Source organism: Macaca thibetana, chromosome 1 (genome assembly GCF_024542745.1).
Source record: "Macaca thibetana thibetana isolate TM-01 chromosome 1, ASM2454274v1, whole genome shotgun sequence".
NCBI lineage: Eukaryota > Metazoa > Chordata > Mammalia > Primates > Cercopithecidae > Macaca > Macaca thibetana.
In genome coordinates this window covers 134,762,969-134,780,438 of record NC_065578.1, presented here as the reverse complement: position 1 = coordinate 134,780,438, position 17,470 = coordinate 134,762,969, and the positions used below count along the sequence as shown (strand labels likewise).

The window sequence follows — 17,470 nt, the reverse complement described above, 5'->3', positions numbered from 1 at the left end:
CAACGGGTGAGGGCCCCAGGGCCCTGGAAGACCAGGGCAGGGAAGGGACCGCATCCTGTTCCCAAGGGACATGATGGTGGTGCTGCCAACATGCACTCTTAGACCTTCGGCTCTGGTAGTGCCGGGGGGAGCTCTGTGCGTCACAATGCACTGCTCAATGATGGACAGCCCCGCCTGGCTGTCGCTGGGCTAACACATGGGCTGCGTCTGCTCTGGAGCCTCTAACCCTACATCCCTCCTTGTCCATCCCCAGAGCCCAAGGTGGTGTTTGCCAAGGAGCAGCCGGCATGCAGGGTGGTGCAGGCGGAGGCGGGGGCCAGTGCCACACTGAGCTGTGTGGTGGCCCAGGGCCAGATGGAGGTGACGTGGTACAAGGATGGGAAGAAGCTGAGCTCCAGCTCGAAAGTGCACGTGGAGGCCGAGGGCTGCACACGGAGGCTAGTGGTGCAGCAGGCGGACCAGGCAGATGCTGGGGAGTACAGCTGTGAGGCGGGGGGCCAGTGGCTCTCCTTCCACCTGCACGTGGCAGGTCAGTGCTTTGGGGTGGCAAATCCGCTTCACCTGGAGCTGATGGCCACACTGTATGGCTCCTGGGATTCTGGATGGTGGTTGATGGTGCTTAGGACGGCACTGGGCCATCCTTGAAGAGCAATGGGTATCAGGGGTGCCAGGTGGCATTAGGGTGGCCCTGAAGGGGAGCGGGGCCGGTCCAGGGATGCCAGGGTCCCCCTCTCATGCCAACTCACCTCTACCCAGGGCCGGAGCCCCAAATTTCAGAGAGACCCTGCCGCAGTGAGCCTCTGGTGGTCAAGGAGCATGAAGACATCGTCCTGACTGCCACGCTGGCCACACCCTCTGTGGCCACAGTGACCTGGCTTAAGGATGGTGTGGAGATTCGCCGCAGCAAGCGGCATGAGACAGCCAGCCAGGGGGACACCCACACCCTGACCGTGCATGGCGCTCAGGTGCTGGACAGTGCCGTCTACAGCTGCCGTGTGGGCGCAGAGGGGCAGGACTTCCCAGTGCAGGTGGAAGGTGAGCTGGGCACGGGGCGGGGACTCCTCCAGACCCCTCTCTCCCAGAGCTGGGCAGGGGCAAAGCTGGGGCTCAAGTCTGGTCTGTTAGGAACCTGGCTGATGTCCCCTTCGTGCCCACAGAGGTGGCCGCCAAGTTCTGCCGGCCGCTGAAGCCTGTGTGCGGTGAGCTGGGCGGCACGGTAACACTGGCCTGTGAGCTGAGCTCAGCGTGTGCAGAGGTGGTGTGGCGCCGTGGCAGCACGCAGCTTCAGGTGGGCAAGCGCTTCCAGATGGTGGCCGAGGGGCCTGTGCGCTTGCTCACTGTGTTGGAGCTGCGCGCGGAGGACGCGGGGGAGTACGTATGCGAGAGCCGTGATGACCACACCAGTGCGCAGCTCACTGTCAGTGGTATGTAAGGGGTTGGGTGTCCCTATCCAGGGCAGCTTCCTGGAGGAGGTGGCCTTTGGCACTCCTGCAGTGTGGGGGCTCTGCCGGTCCCGCGCGCCCGCCTCTTAAGCAGTGCTCCTGTCTGCAGTACCCCGAGTGGTGAAGTTTATGTCCGGGCTGAGCGCCGTGGTCGCGGAGGAGGGCTGCGAGGCCACCTTCCAGTGTGTGGTGTCCCCCAGTGATGCGGCAGTCGTGTGGTTCCGGGACGGTGCCCTGCTGCAGCCCAGCGAGAAGTTTGCCATATCACAGAGTGGCACCAGTCACAGCCTGACTATCTCCGGCCTGGTGCTGGAGGACGCGGGCCAGATCACTGTGGAGGCTGAGGGCGTCTCATCCTCTGCTGTCCTGAGGGTCCGAGGTGAGTGTGGGGGGCAGCAGGACTTGCCTGGCTGGCCGGGGCTCCTTGCACAGGCACCTCCCCTGTGGGCTGGTTCTGAGTGGGCACCTGGAACTGCTGTCCTGTTATGGCTGATCTGGCTGATCTCAGGAGACACAGGGTGTGTGGACTGCAGAGAGGAGATTCGGGTAGGCTGGATGGATCAGGTGCCTTCTCTTGGTATAGAGAAGATGCAATCCTGCAGGTGCACCTGGTGGGGAATGGGTGGAGGTTGAGGCAATCCAGGGAGGCTTTCTGGAGTAGGTGGGTGCATACTTAGCCTGATGGATGGCAGGGAAGAGAGAGTGGGGTTAGCACCAGTGTAGGCAGTGACATGGGCTTCCCATGCTGCTGAAGCCAGAAGCCAGAACTTTCCCTGAAGGGAAGTGGGAGTCATGGCAGGTTCTGGAGTAAGGGAGTGATGCAGTAGATTCACCTTCTGCGGAGTTCACGGGTGGCCTAAGGCAGAGGCCCGCCAGCGCCTCTTCCTCAACCTGTGCAGGACTCCTGGGCTTTGCTAAACCCCCGTTGCGCCTGGGGGAGCTCTGTCTTCCCGCCTGCCTCTGCAGTTCCCGCCAGTGCTACTAGTGGGGATTACGCCTAGGATTTTGAGGCACGAGGGCCTGGCGTCTTGTTCAGAACAGGGGAGCTGGAGGTAGAAGCGGGGCTTAAGGAAGCTTCCCGGTTTCCTCGCTTAAAGTGTTTCCTCGCCCACGTGTGGCCAGGGCCGCGCCGCCGTTTGGATTGGGATCCCCGGGCGCCGTGCGGGCAGCTCTGCCTGGGCGCGGCTCAGGGCAGGCACCGAGGCTGGGCGGGCCCTCTGTACCTTGGCTTGCCCGTGGAGGAGGGCAAGGACTGCCATAACCTCCCCTCTCCTGCGACCCCAGAGGCGCCCGTGCTGTTCAAAAAGAAGCTGGAGCCGCAGACGGTGGAGGAGCGGAGCTCGGTGACCCTGGAGGTGGAGCTGACGCGGCCGTGGCCGGAGCTGAGGTGGACACGGAACGCGGTGGCCCTGGCGCCGGGAAAGAACGTGGAGATCCACGCCGAGGGCGCGCGCCACCGCCTGGTTCTGCACAACGTAGGTTTTGCCGACCGTGGCTTCTTTGGCTGCGAGACTCCGGATGACAAGACACAGGCCAAACTCACCGTGGAGAGTGAGTCGCGGGCGGGAAGGGCGGGGCACTGAGGAGGAGTGAGGAGGGAGGCAGCGCACTGAGGAGGAGGGAGGAGGGAGACGGAGAATTGAGGAGGAGTGAGGAGGTAGGCAGGGTACTAAGGGGAGGAGGGAGGAGGGGCACTGAGAGGAAGAGAGAGGAAGGAGGTGGGGCACTGAGGGGAGGAGGGAAGAGGGATGCGGAGCACCCAGGGGAGGAGGGAGGAGCCAGGCGGGACACTGAGGGGAGGGGCGAGTCCTCTGGATGGGACATAGGGCTGGGGGAGGGGCAGGTCTCCCGCCGGAGGGGCTAGCGCTGGGGGTGGGCGTTGGGAGGCTTCCCCAGCCCTCCCTGAGCTCCTGGGGAAGCTGGCTGTACCCCAGGGTTCTAAGGCGGTGGTCTCAGAGCAGCGGCTGACCCGTGACCCCGCGTGTGCACCGCAGTGCGCCAGGTACGGCTCATCAGGGGCCTGCAGGCAGTGGAGGCACAGGAGCAGGGCACGGCTACCATGGAGGTGCAGCTGTCGCATGCGGACGTGGAGGGCAGCTGGACTCTCGACGGTCTGCGGCTCCAGCAGGGGCCCACGTGCCACCTGGCTGTGCGGGGCCCCACACACACCCTCACGCTCTCTGGGCTGAGGCCAGAGGACAGTGGCCTTATGGTCTTCAAGGCCGAAGGAGTGCACACGTCGGCACTGCTGGTGGTCACCGGTGCGTTGGGGGGACCGGCAGGGCTCAGCACAGATCATGCCTACCTGTCCCGAGGGAATCCCGGGGAGGTCGGTGGGGACTTTAGGGACCTGGATGAGCCAGCTCCATATAACTCTGTCCAGCTTGGGCACTGCCCCACCCTCGTCCTGTCCCCCCCTTGAAGGCTCCTCCAAGCCCTTTTTCTCCTCCCACCTCCTACTTCCTCCTCCCCAGAGCTGCCTGTGAACTTCAGCCGCCCGCTGCAGGATGTGGTGACCACGGAGAAGGAGAAGGTTACCCTGGAGTGTGAGCTGTCTCGTCCTAATGTGGATGTGCGCTGGCTAAAGGTGCCTCCCCCTGACCCCACTCTGTTGCCTCCTTCCCTCCTCTCATGGGGGCAGGCCCAAGTGGAACCCCAGGGCTGAACCACCTGTATGCCTGACCGGGCTTCTGCGCTCCACAGGACGGTGTGGAGCTGCGGGCAGGCAAGACGGTGGGCATTGCGGCCCAGGGCACCTGCAGGAGCCTCACCATTTACCGGTGCGAGTTCGCGGATCAGGGCATGTATGTGTGTGATGCCCATGACGCCCAGAGCTCTGCCTCTGTGAAGGTGCAAGGTGAGGGCTGTGTGGGGCACGTGGGGCATGGCAGGTGTGGGCACCTCCTCCTGTCTTCCATGTCCCCCAGCCAGGGGCTTGGCCACTCTGCTTTCACCTTCACAACCCTTGGCACGCTGGGGCACTGGGTGGGGGGTGCTGGGGGTGGCTCTGTGTGTCCAGGTGTGGCAGGGCCTCCTTTGCCACCCCAGGCCGCAACATCCAGATCGTGAGGTCCCTGGAGGATGTGGAAGTGATGGAGAAGGACGGTGCCACCTTCTCCTGTGAGGTCTCCCACGACGAAGTGCCTGGCCAGTGGTTCCGGGAGGGCAGCAAACTGCGGCCCAGTGACAACGTGCGCATCCGCCAGGAAGGTGCGAGGACCAGTGGCTATGGTGGGCACGGCCCAACCCCCAGGTCCTCCTCTGTCCCCGCCCATACTGAGCCGCCTTTTTCCCCAGGAAGGACATACACTCTCATCTACCGGAGGGTCCTGGCGGAAGATGCAGGAGAGATCAAATTTGTAGCTGAAAATGCAGAATCTCGAGCCCAGCTCCGAGTGAAGGGTGAGGTGGGGGCTGAGGGGAGGGCGAGGCTGGACAGTGTGCATGTGTGGCCAGCTGGCTCAGCACAGGCCCGGACACCCCAAGCCCGCTCTCAGGACCAGGACAGCAGGGACTCACGAGGAGGGAAAGGGGTTGTCACCTCCTTGGCAGGAAGATAGAGGCCAGAGAAGCGGCCATGAGGGGCTTCTCCCTTCCTTAAAACCGAGATCCTGGTGAATCCTCCATCTGGCTGCAGCATGTGCTGCAGAGGCCAGGCATGAGGCCCTGTGGGGCGGGGGGGAGGGGGAGGGTTGTCGGGGGCGGGGAGTTCTACCTGGTGGCAGTGAGGAAGAGGATCAGGGGATCAGGGAGAGTGGTGCTGGGGCAGCAGGGAGGGAGGCTCTGCAGACAGGTGGAGTGGGGACGGGCCAGTAGGGCTAAGTCAGAGGTGTGCGGGGAGGGGACATGAGTTCCTGGGACTGGGCTAGGGTATGTGGTTATGGTTCTGAAGTGGGGGCTTGGGGAGAGGACTGCAGGGGGTGGGGCTACATGGGGCAGAGCCTACCCTGCTCTTGGTGGGCCAGGACAGCGGGCAGGACCTGGGTGGTGGAAGTGGGAGTGTGGGATATGGGAGGGCAGGGTAGGCAGAGGCGGGCACACTCCCCTTGCTGGTGGTCTGCTCTGTGGAGCAGGTCGTAGCACAGCTCCAAGGGGGATACTCAGCCTAAACACCTGCTGTCCCCTGGCGGGCAGACATGGGCTGTTGGGGCCTAGTGGGGTCCGGGCCCTTGGTTGCCCAAAACACCCAGTGCCTTGTCGGAGCCTGGGCCTGGGAGCCTGGAGCACCGTCTCTGATCCACCCCGTGCCCCAACTATGCTCACAGAGCTGCCAGTGACCCTCGTGCGCCCTCTGCGGGACAAGATTGCCATGGAGAAGCACCGCGGTGTAATGGAGTGTCAGGTGTCCCGGGCCAGCGCCCAGGTGCGGTGGTTCAAGGGCAGTCAGGAGCTGCGGCCCGGGCCCAAGTACGAGCTGGTCAGTGATGGCCTCTACCGCAAGCTGATCATCAGTGACGTCCAGGCAGAGGACGAGGACACCTACACCTGCGACGCCGGCGATGTCAAGACTAGTGCACAGTTCTTTGTGGAAGGTGCAGGCAGGGAGGGCAGCTCTGCAGGTTGCTTTTGTTGGGGGGAGTCTCCTAGGTCCATGGTTTGCCCTACACTCCTGGAGACGCTGGGTCTGGGTAGCTCAGGAGGATGCTAACATGCATCTAGTGGGGCAGGGGCTTGTTCCCAGGAAGGAACCCTGCCAGAGGGGCAACTTGTCCTATCCATGGGATCCGCCAGCAACTGCTCCTCCCCAACAGAGCAATCCATCACCATTGTGCGGGGTCTGCAGGACGTGACGGTGATGGAGCCTGCTCCTGCCTGGTTTGAGTGTGAGACCTCCATCCCCTCAGTGCGGCCACCTAAGTGGCTCCTGGGGAAGACAGTGTTGCAGGCTGGGGGGAACGTGGGCCTGGAGCAGGAGGGCACGGTGCACCGGCTGATGCTGCGGCGGACCTGCTCCACTATGACCGGGCCCGTGCACTTCACCATCGGCAAGTCTCGCTCCTCTGCCCGCCTGGTGGTCTCAGGTGAGCACTCCCACCCCGGTGGGTGGACGCGAGGCAGAGGCATAAAAGGACAAGGCTGTGGGTGGGTACAGGGCAGGGTCATGGGAGGAGAAGGCTCAGTGCAGTGACGGGACACAGTTCAGGGCCACAGATGGGTATCACTCATGGCCAGGGGAGGACACAGTTCAGGACCACAGAGGATACAGCTCAGGGCCAGGGGAAGGCACAGTTCAGGGAACAGTGGACACGGCTCAGGGCCAGGGGAGGACATAGTTCAGGGCCATAGGTGAGCAGGCTCAGGGCTTGGCAGGCAGGACAGGGTGATTGGTTCCTGTGGCCCCGTGGCCCAGCCTGTCTCCACTCCCTGCAGACATCCCCATAGTCCTCACACGGCCGTTGGAGCCCAAGACAGGGCGTGAGCTGCAGTCAGTGGTCCTGTCCTGCGACTTCCGGCCAGCCCCCAAGGCTGTGCAGTGGTACAAGGATGACACACCCCTGTCTGCCTCTGAGAAGTTTAAGATGAGCCTGGAGGGTCAGATGGCCGAGCTGCGCATCCTCCGGCTCATGCCTGCCGATGCTGGTGTCTACCGGTGCCAGGCGGGCAGCGCCCACAGCAGTACTGAGGTCACTGTGGAAGGTGGGGCATGAGGGACACGGGGCTACTGAGAGGGTTTTGGGGAGGGGTTGCCTGGTGATGTGGGCACTGAGGCCCGGTGTGTCCCTTGCAGCGCGGGAGGTGACAGTGACAGGGCCGCTGCAGGATGCAGAGGCCATGGAGGAGGGCCGGGCCAGCTTCTCCTGTGAGCTGTCCCATGAGGACGAGGAGGTCGAGTGGTCGCTCAACGGGATGCCCCTGTACAACGACAGCTTCCATGAGATCTCGCACAGGGGCCGGTGCCACACGCTGGTACTGAAGAGCGTCCGGCGTGCTGATGCAGGCACAGTATGCGCCTCCTCCCCCAAGGTGTCAACCTCTGCCCACCTGGAGGTCCGAGGTGAGCCATCCCACCAGTCTTCGGGGCTCCCCACTAGGGATGGGACAGGTGCTGGGCTCCCCTCACCCTCCTACCCCTCCTGCAGTGAAGCCGGTGGTGTTCTTGAAGGGGCTGGATGACCTGTCCGCAGAGGAGCATGGCACCCTGGCCCTGCAGTGTGAGGTCTCTGACCCTGAGGCCCATGTGGTGTGGCGCAAAGATGGCGTGCAGCTGGGCCCCAGCGACAAGTATGACTTCCTGCACACGGCGGGCACGCGGGGGCTCGTGGTGCATGACCTGAGCCCCGAGGACGCCGGCCTGTACACCTGCCACGTGGGCTCCGAGGAGACCCAGGCCCGGGTCAGCGTGCACGGTGTGTGGCTGTGGGCATGGCGGAGCTCGGGGAAGGGAGGTGTGCTGGATGAGCATGGATGTGGGGCTGGCCACTACCTGGGTGGCCCACGTCATTCTCTGAGATTGAAGGGCTGCTCTGCTGAGCCGGGGAGGTCAGGGGAGCCTTCTAGAGGAGCCATGACTTGACATGGTCCTGTGAGGCCTGGGTGCAGGCAGGTGGACCTGGGGACGATGGGTCCTGGAGCCAGGGTTGGAGGCTGTGCCGTCCCTGCCTGGTGGTCCCGACGTAGCCCGGGGATGTTGCCCTGTACCAAGGGATGTGTCTGCACAGAAGCCACCAGGCCAGTGTGGGACACCAATGGGGATGGCCAGGGAGAAGCCGAGATGCCAGGCAGGGGCTGTGAGTAGGCCATGTCTCTGTCCTTCATGGGGCCCCAGCAAGGCCCCAGGGCCACTGGGCTGACAGGGTAGAGCCATCCCTGAATCCAGCCCTGCAGCACTGGGGGTGTGCATGCCCTGGAGTCTGTCCTGTTTTTCAGGGGCAGTTCCCTCAACTGCAGGGTGGCTACCTGGCCCCCTGTGTGTGTATGCACAGTCCCAGTGGCATCCTGGTGTGGGTGACAGGCGGCGTAACCAGCCTGTTTGCTGGTCCTTGACAGTCTTGTAACGAGATGGGGAAGGGGCAGGAGGCGTGGCGAGTTTGTCCTGGAGCTGGGACTATGGGGTCCTGTGCCTCCTCTCCTCCCTGTGACGACCATGGGTCCTCCCTCTCCCTGCTACCCTGATTGGAGCTCAGAGTTGTTGGTTATGCAAATGCCAGGGGACAGCCAGCTCCAGCAGAGGGGTGTCTACTCATTGGCTGGTGCAACGTGGCACCCTGCCCCCACAGGGCCTGGCCTCTCCCAGGGTCTGACACCTCCCAGGGTTTGGTCCCTGTGGGGTCTGGTTCCTCTAAGGGATCCAGCTCCTCCTGGGGTCTGGTCCCTGTGGGCTCTGATCCCTCCCAGGGTCTGGCCCTTCCTATGTCTGGCCCAGGGCAGTGCTGTCCTCTTGCCTGGCCTGACAGTCTCCGATGGCCCGCAGATCTGCACGTGGGCATCACCAAGAGGCTGAAGACAGTGGAGGTGCTGGAGGGGGAGAGCTGCAGCTTTGAGTGCGTCCTGTCCCATGAGAGTGCCAGCGACCCAGCCATGTGGACAGTCGGTGGGAAGACCGTGGGCAGCTCCAGCCGCTTCCAGGCCACACGTCAGGGCCGAAAATACATCCTAGTGGTCCGGGAGGCTGCGCCGAGTGATGCTGGGGAGGTGGTCTTCTCTGTGCGGAGCCTCACCTCCAAGGCCTCACTCATTGTCAAAGGTGGGCAGGGCCTGCCGGACGGGGGCTTATCACCTGGGCTGAGGAGTGGGGACCCTGGGCCTGTCCCCAGGAGTCCAGGAGTTGGGCCCCACTGGCTGCAGAAGCCGGTGGGGGTGCTTTTGGGGCCTGCCTCCCCCAGCTGCTGCAGAGCACCCCTTCTAGGAGCCACAGGGCCTGAGGCACCTGCTGGATGCTGGGGGCAGTTCTCATGTGGAAGTGGGGTTGCATTCTTCTCTGAGCTCTGATATAGGCCTGGATTCTTTTCCAATCTGTGTTCTGAGTGCCCTGAGCACTTGGTAGCTCCCAGAGCTGTGGCTCACAGGGCCAGTCTGGCAGCACTGGCCTGAGGGCCCAGCCACCTGCTCTGCTGACATCACCGCCAGCGCCCGAGTTCGCGCCCCTGACGAGCACACTTGGTGCAGTTTGGCAGGGCACGCTCAGAGGATGCCAGCGTGGGCCTGAAAGATGCCAGAGGATAAAATTCTGTAGTTGTTGATCTTCCTGCCTCCTGAGTCCCACCCTGGTGACAGTGGGGACACTAACATTCCAGGACTCTGAAGCTCCTGAGGGCCGAGGTCCCAGAGTTTGGGGGTTGCAGGTTCTGTTGTCTTGGTCACCAGAGAATCAGTGTTCTCAAACACTCGTCCTTGCCCCAATCCTGGTCATGGTGAAGGTGGTAGGGTTTTGGCTGGGTCTGTGCGTAGAGCTATGGCTGTAGCCAGGATGGTGGCTGGGGCCGTGACTGCAGTCATCTGTGGCTGGCTCCGTGGCCCTGGCTGTGCTTCAAGGGCAGCTGTCTTTGCTCTCTTCAGAGAGGCCGGCAACCATCATGAAGCCCCTGGAAGACCAGCGGGTGGCGCCAGGGGAGGACGTGGAGCTGCGCTGTGAGCTGTCACGGGCGGGCACGCCTGTGCGCTGGCTGAAGGATGGGAAGGCCATCCGCAAGAGCCAGAAGTACGATGTGGTCTGTGAGGGCACGATGGCTGTGTTGGTCATCCGCGGGGCCTCGCTCAAGGACGTGGGCGAGTACACGTGTGAGGTGGAGGCTTCCAAGAGCACAGCCAGCCTCTGTGTGGAAGGTAAATGCTGCAGGAGCCCCACGCGTGGCCCTGGAGTGGCGTCTCTACCCTAGCGGGGCACAGGGCCACCCCTGGAGCCTGAGCTCCTCTGTCCCAGGTGAAAGGGCTCACCCAGGTCCCAGAGCTTCCCCAGCCAGGCCTGGAAGATAACAGGGCCGGCCTGGGGTCTGTGCAGGCCTAATGCCCCACCTATTCTGCCTCTGTCTCCCTGCCCCAGAAAAAGCAAACTGCTTCACAGAGGAGCTGACCAACCTGCAGGTGGAGGAGAAAGGCACAGCTGTATTCACGTGCAAGACGGAGCGCCCCGCGGCCACAGTGACCTGGCGCAAGGGCCTCTTGGAGCTACGGGCCTCAAGGAAGCACCAGCCCAGCCAGGACGGCCTGGCCCTGCAGCTCACCATCAGTGCCCTGGAGAAGGCAGACAGCGACATCTATACCTGCGACATCGGCCAGGCCCAGTCTCAGGCCCAGCTCCTCGTGCAAGGTGAGGTGCCCAAGTGTGCTCGGGTCTAGGCTTTGAACGGCACTGGAGACTTGGAGGTGGAGAGGCCCAGCCTCAGTTTCTTATCATAAGGGTAGAGGGATGCACCCTGGGTGGTCACTGAGGCTCCCCAGCATGGCTGTGAATGAGCTGCTGGTGCTCACTTACTTGTGTGTTGATTTGGTCACCGTGTATTTCTCCCACATGCCCTGTGTGCCTGGCCCCCATGCGTGAGCTCAGTGTGTATCTGTACATACAACGTGTCACCCTTATCCCAGAGGGACAGCCTGACTCAGCTGTGCCAGGCAGCCTCAGGTGCTCCCAGGGAAGAACTGATGGTCATTAGGGTTGTCATTGAGAGTTACAGTGGCATTTTAGTCTTTTTCTTGTTTACAACAGAATACCTGAAACTGGGTAATTTATAAAGGAAATAAAGTTACTTCTTACAGCTCTGGAGGCTCAAGGTCAAGGGGCCACATCTGTTGAGGGCCCTCTTGCTGGCAGGGACTCTCTGCCCAGTCCCCAGGGGGTGGCACAGGGCATCTCATGGGGAGGGGGCTGAGTGTGCTAACTCAGGCCTCTCTTCATCTTCTTTTAAAGCCACCACTCACATTAAAGCACTTTAACACATTAACCTGTTAACCCACTGATCCATGAATGGATTAATCCATTCCCACCTTGGACCCAATCCCCTCTTAAAGGCTCCACCTCTTAATATTACCACATTGGGATTAAGTTTCAACATGAGTTTCCAGGGGGACATTCAGATCATAGCAGGTGGCTGTTTGATCTTACTGTTTGGCTCCACATTTGAGTGGCAGGCAGAGTGACAGCTGTCATTCTCCCCACTCTGTAGATAAGAAAACTGAAGCTTTAGTGGGTCCATGGCCAGGGCAAGGTCATCAGGCACATTGGGATCAGAGCAGGCGAGGCCCAGCCCCTTCACCACAGCCTTCACTTGGCTCTGAAGTCCCGGGCTGGTGTGTCCAGAGCTGAGTTTGCAGGGGGTCCCTACTGGGGTCTGACCACAGGGTGTTCACAGGGTTCAGTATTTGAAAGGCCCCAGTTGTGATCATGAGAAGTAATGTAAAGCAGGAATCATCACTGATTTTTCCTCTCCAATGGATTTGGTGACCCTGGTGAAAGCATTCTGTTAACACAGTAAAGCCCCATGATCTAATAAAGTTGGTACCCGTAGTTAATTTTTTTTAAAAGCCATCAAGAGTGAGAGTCATAAGATAATAAAAGATGCTCTTTAAAAGTTTAACATGGCCGGGCTCAGTGGCTCACTCCTGTAATCCCAGCACTTTGGGAGGCTGAGGCAGGTGGATCACGAGGTCAGGAGTTCTAGACCAGCCTGGCCAACATGGTGAAACCCCATCTCTACTAAAAATACAAAAATTAGCCAGGCATGGTAGCACATGCCTGTAATCTCAGCTACTCAGGAGGCTGAGGCAGGAGCGTTGCTTGAACCCGGGAGGCAGAGGTTGCAGTGAGCCAAGATCGTGCCACTGCACTCCAGCCTGGGAGACAGAGTGAGACTCCATCTCTAAAAAAATAAAATAAAATAAAAGTTTAACATATGAGGATGTTGGCTGGCCTGGTCAGGGGCCCAAGCCATTTCCTTGTGTGCCATCCACTGGTGAGAGCTCTTCATCCATGTGGATTGCCCAGGTTGGGGTTGCCTTCTTTGAGGTGGAGCTATGCCTGCAGGACACTCATGCACGCAGAAGGAATCTGAATGCAGGACCTGTCTCGATATTCGTAAACGCTCATCTTTTACCATCCCTAATTCAGCAGCCAAAAAACCTCGTTTCTAGGAATTCACATTTCTTATCTTCCAAGCATTTGATTTCAAGTTCAGCGTAACTATAGCCATTTTTTTTTCACACTCCTCTTTCATCTGTTACTACAAGAGTTAATTTCATGGCACAATTGTAATGATACACACAGCTGTGTATGCAGGTTTGGGAGCCAACCGCTCCTGGGAGCACAGCTTGGATAGGGGGCAGAAGTGTGATCTCCTGGGTTCTCAGCAGGCTGCAGACTCGCCCAGCAAGCCTTGCAGAAGGACCTCCAAGGTGCAGAGAGGTGGACTCGGGGCTCCGAGTGGCCCTCAAACAAGTATCTAGACCCTTCAAACTCTGACCCACTTACTGTTTTCGGAGTTCTGTCCCTGCAAACTTGTTAAAACACAGACACCTTGCTCTGTCCTGGGGAGTGTCTGTCCTGGGGAGCACTGCTGGCTGAGCCTGCCCAGGACGCTGTGCCTTTGCAGGCCGGAGAGTGCACATCATCGAGGACCTGGAGGACGTGGATGTGCAGGAGGGCTCCTCGGCCACCTTCCGTTGCCGGATCTCCCCGGCCAACTACGAGCCTGTGCACTGGTTCCTGGATAAGACACCCCTGCATGCCAACGAGCTCAATGAGATCGAGGCCCAGCCTGGGGGCTACCACGTGCTGACCCTGCGGCAGCTGGCGCTCAAGGACTCGGGCACCATCTACTTCGAGGCGGGTGACCAGAGGGCCTCAGCCGCCCTGCGGGTCACTGGTGGGTCACATGCTCACGTTGCACATGTTGCTCAGAGCTGCAGACAGGTGGAGAGGCAGATGGCAGCTCAGCCATGTGCCTAGTATCCCTGGGCACACAGAGAAAGCACCCTTGGCTGACTGTGGGGTGGGGGCTCGGAAGGCTGAATTGGGCTTTCAGAATGAATGCTTCTGCATGGTTTGCAGAACTGTTCTTGGTGTGCACTGGCTAGGCTGCATCCCCACTGGGGCAGGAGCCGCACAGAGCCTTCCCTGTTCCCTCCACAGCCTGTTGCGTGGCCCCAGCCTGAGGGTGACTGGTGGGTGCTGAGCCAGGGCGTTGCCTGGTCCGCAGTGAGACCCAGGGTTTGTCCCTGTTGGCCCCTCCAGCAGCAGCACGACAGGATCCCACATGCTCCTGCTTCTCTCTCTGTCCCCCAGGTAAGCCAAGTGTCTTCTCCCGGGAGCTCACAGATGTCACCATCACAGAGGGTGAGGACTTGACCCTGGTGTGCGAGACCAGTGCCTGCGACAGCCCTGTGTGCTGGACCAAGGATGGGAAGACCCTGCGGGGATCTGCCCGGTATCAGCTGAGCCACGAGGGCCACCGAGCCCAGTTGCTCATCACTGGGGCCACCCTGCAGGACAGCGGACGCTACAAGTGTGAGACTGGGGGCGCCTGCAGCAGCTCCATTGTCAGGGTGCACGGTGAGCCCCAGCAGCCCCAAAGCCTAGCCACAGGCCAGGTGCCTACAGCTCTCTTCTCAGGCAGCACCGTCTTCAGGGCAGGGCATGTGCGCCCACAAGGAGCCCAAGGTGGGAGGACCCAGGCTCCTGTGCATCCTGTATGGGGTGCCCACAGCTCCCCGTGTCCTTCCTGGCTCTCCCTGGCACCTCATCCACCCTGCTTGGCTTCTGCTCTGGCCTCTGCCACCCGCGGGAGCCGCCCTGCAGAGCTGTCTCCTCTGCGTCCCTGAAGGGCTGCCCCTCTGTGCATGCCTGTGTCCCTGACCTCCCATCTTAGGAGGCGCCAACCACAGTGGCTTAGGGCCCACCGTGACCTCATTTGACCTTACTTCCCTCATCACTACCACGCTTTGAGGTCTGGGCTAGGGCCTCCAACTGTGAATTTGGGGGCACAGGTCCCTGACACCCCACCCTTCTGTTCTCCTGCTTGGTTCCTCCTTTCTATCCCTCACCCTCAGAGCTGCCCCTTTCCAGAAGTCTCAAGGTCCTTGCCACAGGCCCCAAAGGAGAAGGGGGACCCTGCAGCTGATGTCCCCAGCCCTCCACCACCTATAGGGGACCCCTAGTGGACCAGTCGGGGGAGGGCAAGCTGAGCCTGTGCCTGTCTGCAGCCCGGCCAGTGCGGTTCCAGGAGGCCCTGAAGGACCTGGAGGTGCGGGAGGGTGGTGCTGCCACACTGCGCTGTGTGCTGTCATCTGTGGCTGCACCCGTGGAATGGCGCTGTGGAGACAATGTCCTGAGGCCAGGTGACAAATACAGCCTACGCCAGGAAGGTACTGTGTTGGAGCTGGTGGTCCGCAACCTCCGGCCACAGGACAGCGGGCAGTACTCATGCTCCTTCGGGGACCAGACTACTTCTGCCACCCTTACGGTGACTGGTAAGCATCTCTGTTCACCCTGCCCATGTGGCCCAAAGATGCCACTTCCTCCAATGCAGGGGAGCAAAGACGATGTTCTCTGTGTCTGACCTTCCTGCAGCCCTGCCTGCCCAGTTCATCGGGAAACTGAGAAACAAGGAGGCCACAGAAGGGGCCACAGCCACGCTGCGGTGTGAGCTGAGCAAGGCGGCCCCCGTGGAGTGGAGAAAGGGGTCTGAGACCATCAGAGATGGGGACAGATACTGCCTGAGGCAGGACGGGGCCATGTGTGAGCTGCAGATTCGTGGCCTGGCCATGGTGGATGCTGGGGAGTACTCATGTGTGTGTGGAGAGGAAAGGACCTCAGCCTCACTCACTATCAGGGGTAAGACCCTGTGTCCAGAGTCGTGGCCGGTGTCCAGTTCTTTACCTCTGCTGTCAGTTGCACCAATTCCAGTCTCCCCCAACTGTGCCATGCCCTTCCCAGCACATCACGGAATCCCTTCCAGCTTTCTGGACTATCGAAGGAACCAGGAGAACCTGGCATTTGCAGCCAGACTCCCACCCTCGAGGCACCCTGGGACCTGTCCTGTGGGAGTCTGTCTTATCCTCCATCTCGCCATTGCCTGTCCCCCTGTGCTTCCCAGAGTCTGATCTCCTGCATGTCTGTCTGTCCATCCCTCCCCAGCCATGCCTGCCCACTTCATAGGAAGACTGAGACACCAAGAGAGCACAGAAGGAGCCACAGCCACACTGCGGTGTGAGCTGAGCAAGGTGGCCCCCGTGGAGTGGAGGAAGGGCCGTGAGAGCCTCAGAGATGGGGACAGACACAGACTGAGGCAGGATGGGGCTGTGTGTGAGCTGCAGATCTGTGGCCTGGCCGTAGCAGATGCTGGGGAGTACTCCTGTGTGTGTGGGGAGGAGAGGACCTCTGCCACTCTCACCGTGAAGGGTAATGACTGCCTCTGGCCACGTGCATGGGTGGCTGTGTCCGAGTGGGTATGCGCATTCCTGCCCTGTGCCCATGTCTGTGCTATGGCCTTCCCTGTTTCTGCATGGGGTTCCTGAATCATTCCTTCAGTAGGGATTCCTCACACCTGCTGCGTGTTACCCGTCTTAGGAGCAGTAAGACAGCAGAGAAGAGAGGGCTGCTTGGGCCCTGTGGGGTTGTAGGCAGAGACAGAGGATATGGGGAGAACCAAATCATTACAAAAGTGAGATCATAGATCTTCTCCAGGGTTAACACCAGGAAGGCAGGAAGGCAATCAGGAGGAGCCCCAGAAATGGAACACAGAAAGGAGTGGGGAGATGGCACGTGGGCTGGAGTGCACAGCCAGGGAGGGGAGGGTCCATTGTGAGGAGGAGAGAGGTAAGGTGACTGTGGGGAGGAGGTGATGGGGTGACTGTGGGGAGGAGGTGATGGGGTGACTGTGGGGAGCAGGTGATGGGGTGACTGTGGGGAGGAGGTGATGGGGGTGACTGTGGGGAGGAGGTGATGGGGGTGACTGTGGGGAGGAGGTGATGGGGTGACTGTGGGGAGGAGGTGATGGGGTGACTGTGGGGAGCAGGTGATGGGGTGACAGTGGGGAGGAGGTGATGGGGGTGACTGTGGGGAGGAGGTGATGGGGGTGACTGTGGGGAGGAGGTGATGGGGTGACTGACTGTGGGGAGGAGGTGATGGGGTGACTGTGGGGAGGAGGTGATGGGGTGACTGTGGGGAGGAGGTGATGGGGTGACTGGGGAGGTGGTGATGGGGTGACTGTGGGGAGGAGGTGATGGGGGTGACTGTGGGGAGGAGGTGATGGGGTGACTGTGGGGAGGAGGTGATGGGGGTGACTGTGGGGAGGAGGTGATGGGGTGACTGTGGGGGGGAGGTGATGGGGTGACTGTGGGGAGGAGGTGATGGGGGTGACTGTGGGGAGGAGCAGCCACAGTGACTCTTCATGTGTCAGCCAAGCAGAGCAGCTGTGTGGAGTGGAGGAAGGGGCCCAAGACGATCCAAGATGGGGGCTTTGACCAGGACAGGACATCCGGAGCCCTGTGGCCTGCCTGCAGTGGATCTAGGGTGTCGTCATGTGTTGGGGGTAGGAGTGGATCTCAGCCATGGCTGGGTGCTCTAGGGACATGAGGCTGCAGAACTCACCCTGGGCCCTGAACCTCTCAGTCACAGCAAGGAGAGGATTCCAGCCTCAAGCCACCAGTGTTAGCAGAAGGGACAGAACCCTGCAGGCCTGGCCTCTTGTGTCTGTGGAGCTGGGACCCATGGCCCGGTGTGGCTGGTGGTGTGGTGCGACGTGTGCAGGTGCTCGGGGCCTTGGCCTGGCTTGATTCTGTCAGGGAAAGCACATGGGATAAAGCCGGCCCGGGTGGAGGGCCCGAGCACCTTAGAGGGAATGCAGGGAAGGACTCTCCCAAGCTCGAGGACTTTCTTGCCCAGGACTCTGGTGGGCTCCCGTCACACCGCAAGGAGGGATCCCTCAGGCCAGTGAAGGGGCAGGTTCTGGGGGCCAGGCATGGCTGTCTGGATGCCAGTGCCTCCTCAGATGGGTGGCTGAAGAGCAGATGACCAGAGTGGACCCTTGCCGGCTGCCTGAGGCAGTTGCTTCCAGAAGTGGGCGAGTTCCAGGGAAGCTTCAGGTGGTGGGTGCCCT

At 61.1% G+C, this 17,470-nt stretch overlaps 1 protein-coding gene across 40 annotated transcripts in view; it reads left to right on the top strand.

Moving 5' to 3' along the window:
• OBSCN (obscurin, cytoskeletal calmodulin and titin-interacting RhoGEF) overlaps positions 1 to 17,470 on the top strand; it is a 166,909-nt gene that overhangs the window by 64,443 nt on the left and 84,996 nt on the right. For 36 of the 40 annotated variants that reach the window (XR_007719250.1, XM_050757077.1, XM_050756959.1 and 33 more), the window contains 23 exons: positions 254 to 529; positions 757 to 1,035; positions 1,158 to 1,424; positions 1,552 to 1,821; positions 2,727 to 2,993; positions 3,437 to 3,703; positions 3,917 to 4,029; positions 4,146 to 4,299; positions 4,491 to 4,652; positions 4,740 to 4,844; positions 5,708 to 5,974; positions 6,194 to 6,463; positions 6,813 to 7,079; positions 7,171 to 7,437; positions 7,523 to 7,789; positions 8,854 to 9,126; positions 9,939 to 10,205; positions 10,423 to 10,689; positions 12,965 to 13,237; positions 13,657 to 13,923; positions 14,574 to 14,840; positions 14,941 to 15,204; positions 15,508 to 15,771. Coding sequence is in view for 39 of the 40 variants with exons in the window: in XM_050757077.1 (XP_050613034.1) it covers positions 254 to 529; positions 757 to 1,035; positions 1,158 to 1,424; positions 1,552 to 1,821; positions 2,727 to 2,993; positions 3,437 to 3,703; positions 3,917 to 4,029; positions 4,146 to 4,299; positions 4,491 to 4,652; positions 4,740 to 4,844; positions 5,708 to 5,974; positions 6,194 to 6,463; positions 6,813 to 7,079; positions 7,171 to 7,437; positions 7,523 to 7,789; positions 8,854 to 9,126; positions 9,939 to 10,205; positions 10,423 to 10,689; positions 12,965 to 13,237; positions 13,657 to 13,923; positions 14,574 to 14,840; positions 14,941 to 15,204; positions 15,508 to 15,771 (5,640 nt within the window). In the remaining variant the exon portion in view is untranslated. The remainder of the gene's footprint in view (positions 1 to 253; positions 530 to 756; positions 1,036 to 1,157; positions 1,425 to 1,551; positions 1,822 to 2,726; positions 2,994 to 3,436; positions 3,704 to 3,916; positions 4,030 to 4,145; positions 4,300 to 4,490; positions 4,653 to 4,739; positions 4,845 to 5,707; positions 5,975 to 6,193; positions 6,464 to 6,812; positions 7,080 to 7,170; positions 7,438 to 7,522; positions 7,790 to 8,853; positions 9,127 to 9,938; positions 10,206 to 10,422; positions 10,690 to 12,964; positions 13,238 to 13,656; positions 13,924 to 14,573; positions 14,841 to 14,940; positions 15,205 to 15,507; positions 15,772 to 17,470) is intronic. The other 4 variants (XM_050756994.1, XM_050757079.1, XM_050756856.1 and 1 more) reach the window with 3 other exon arrangements.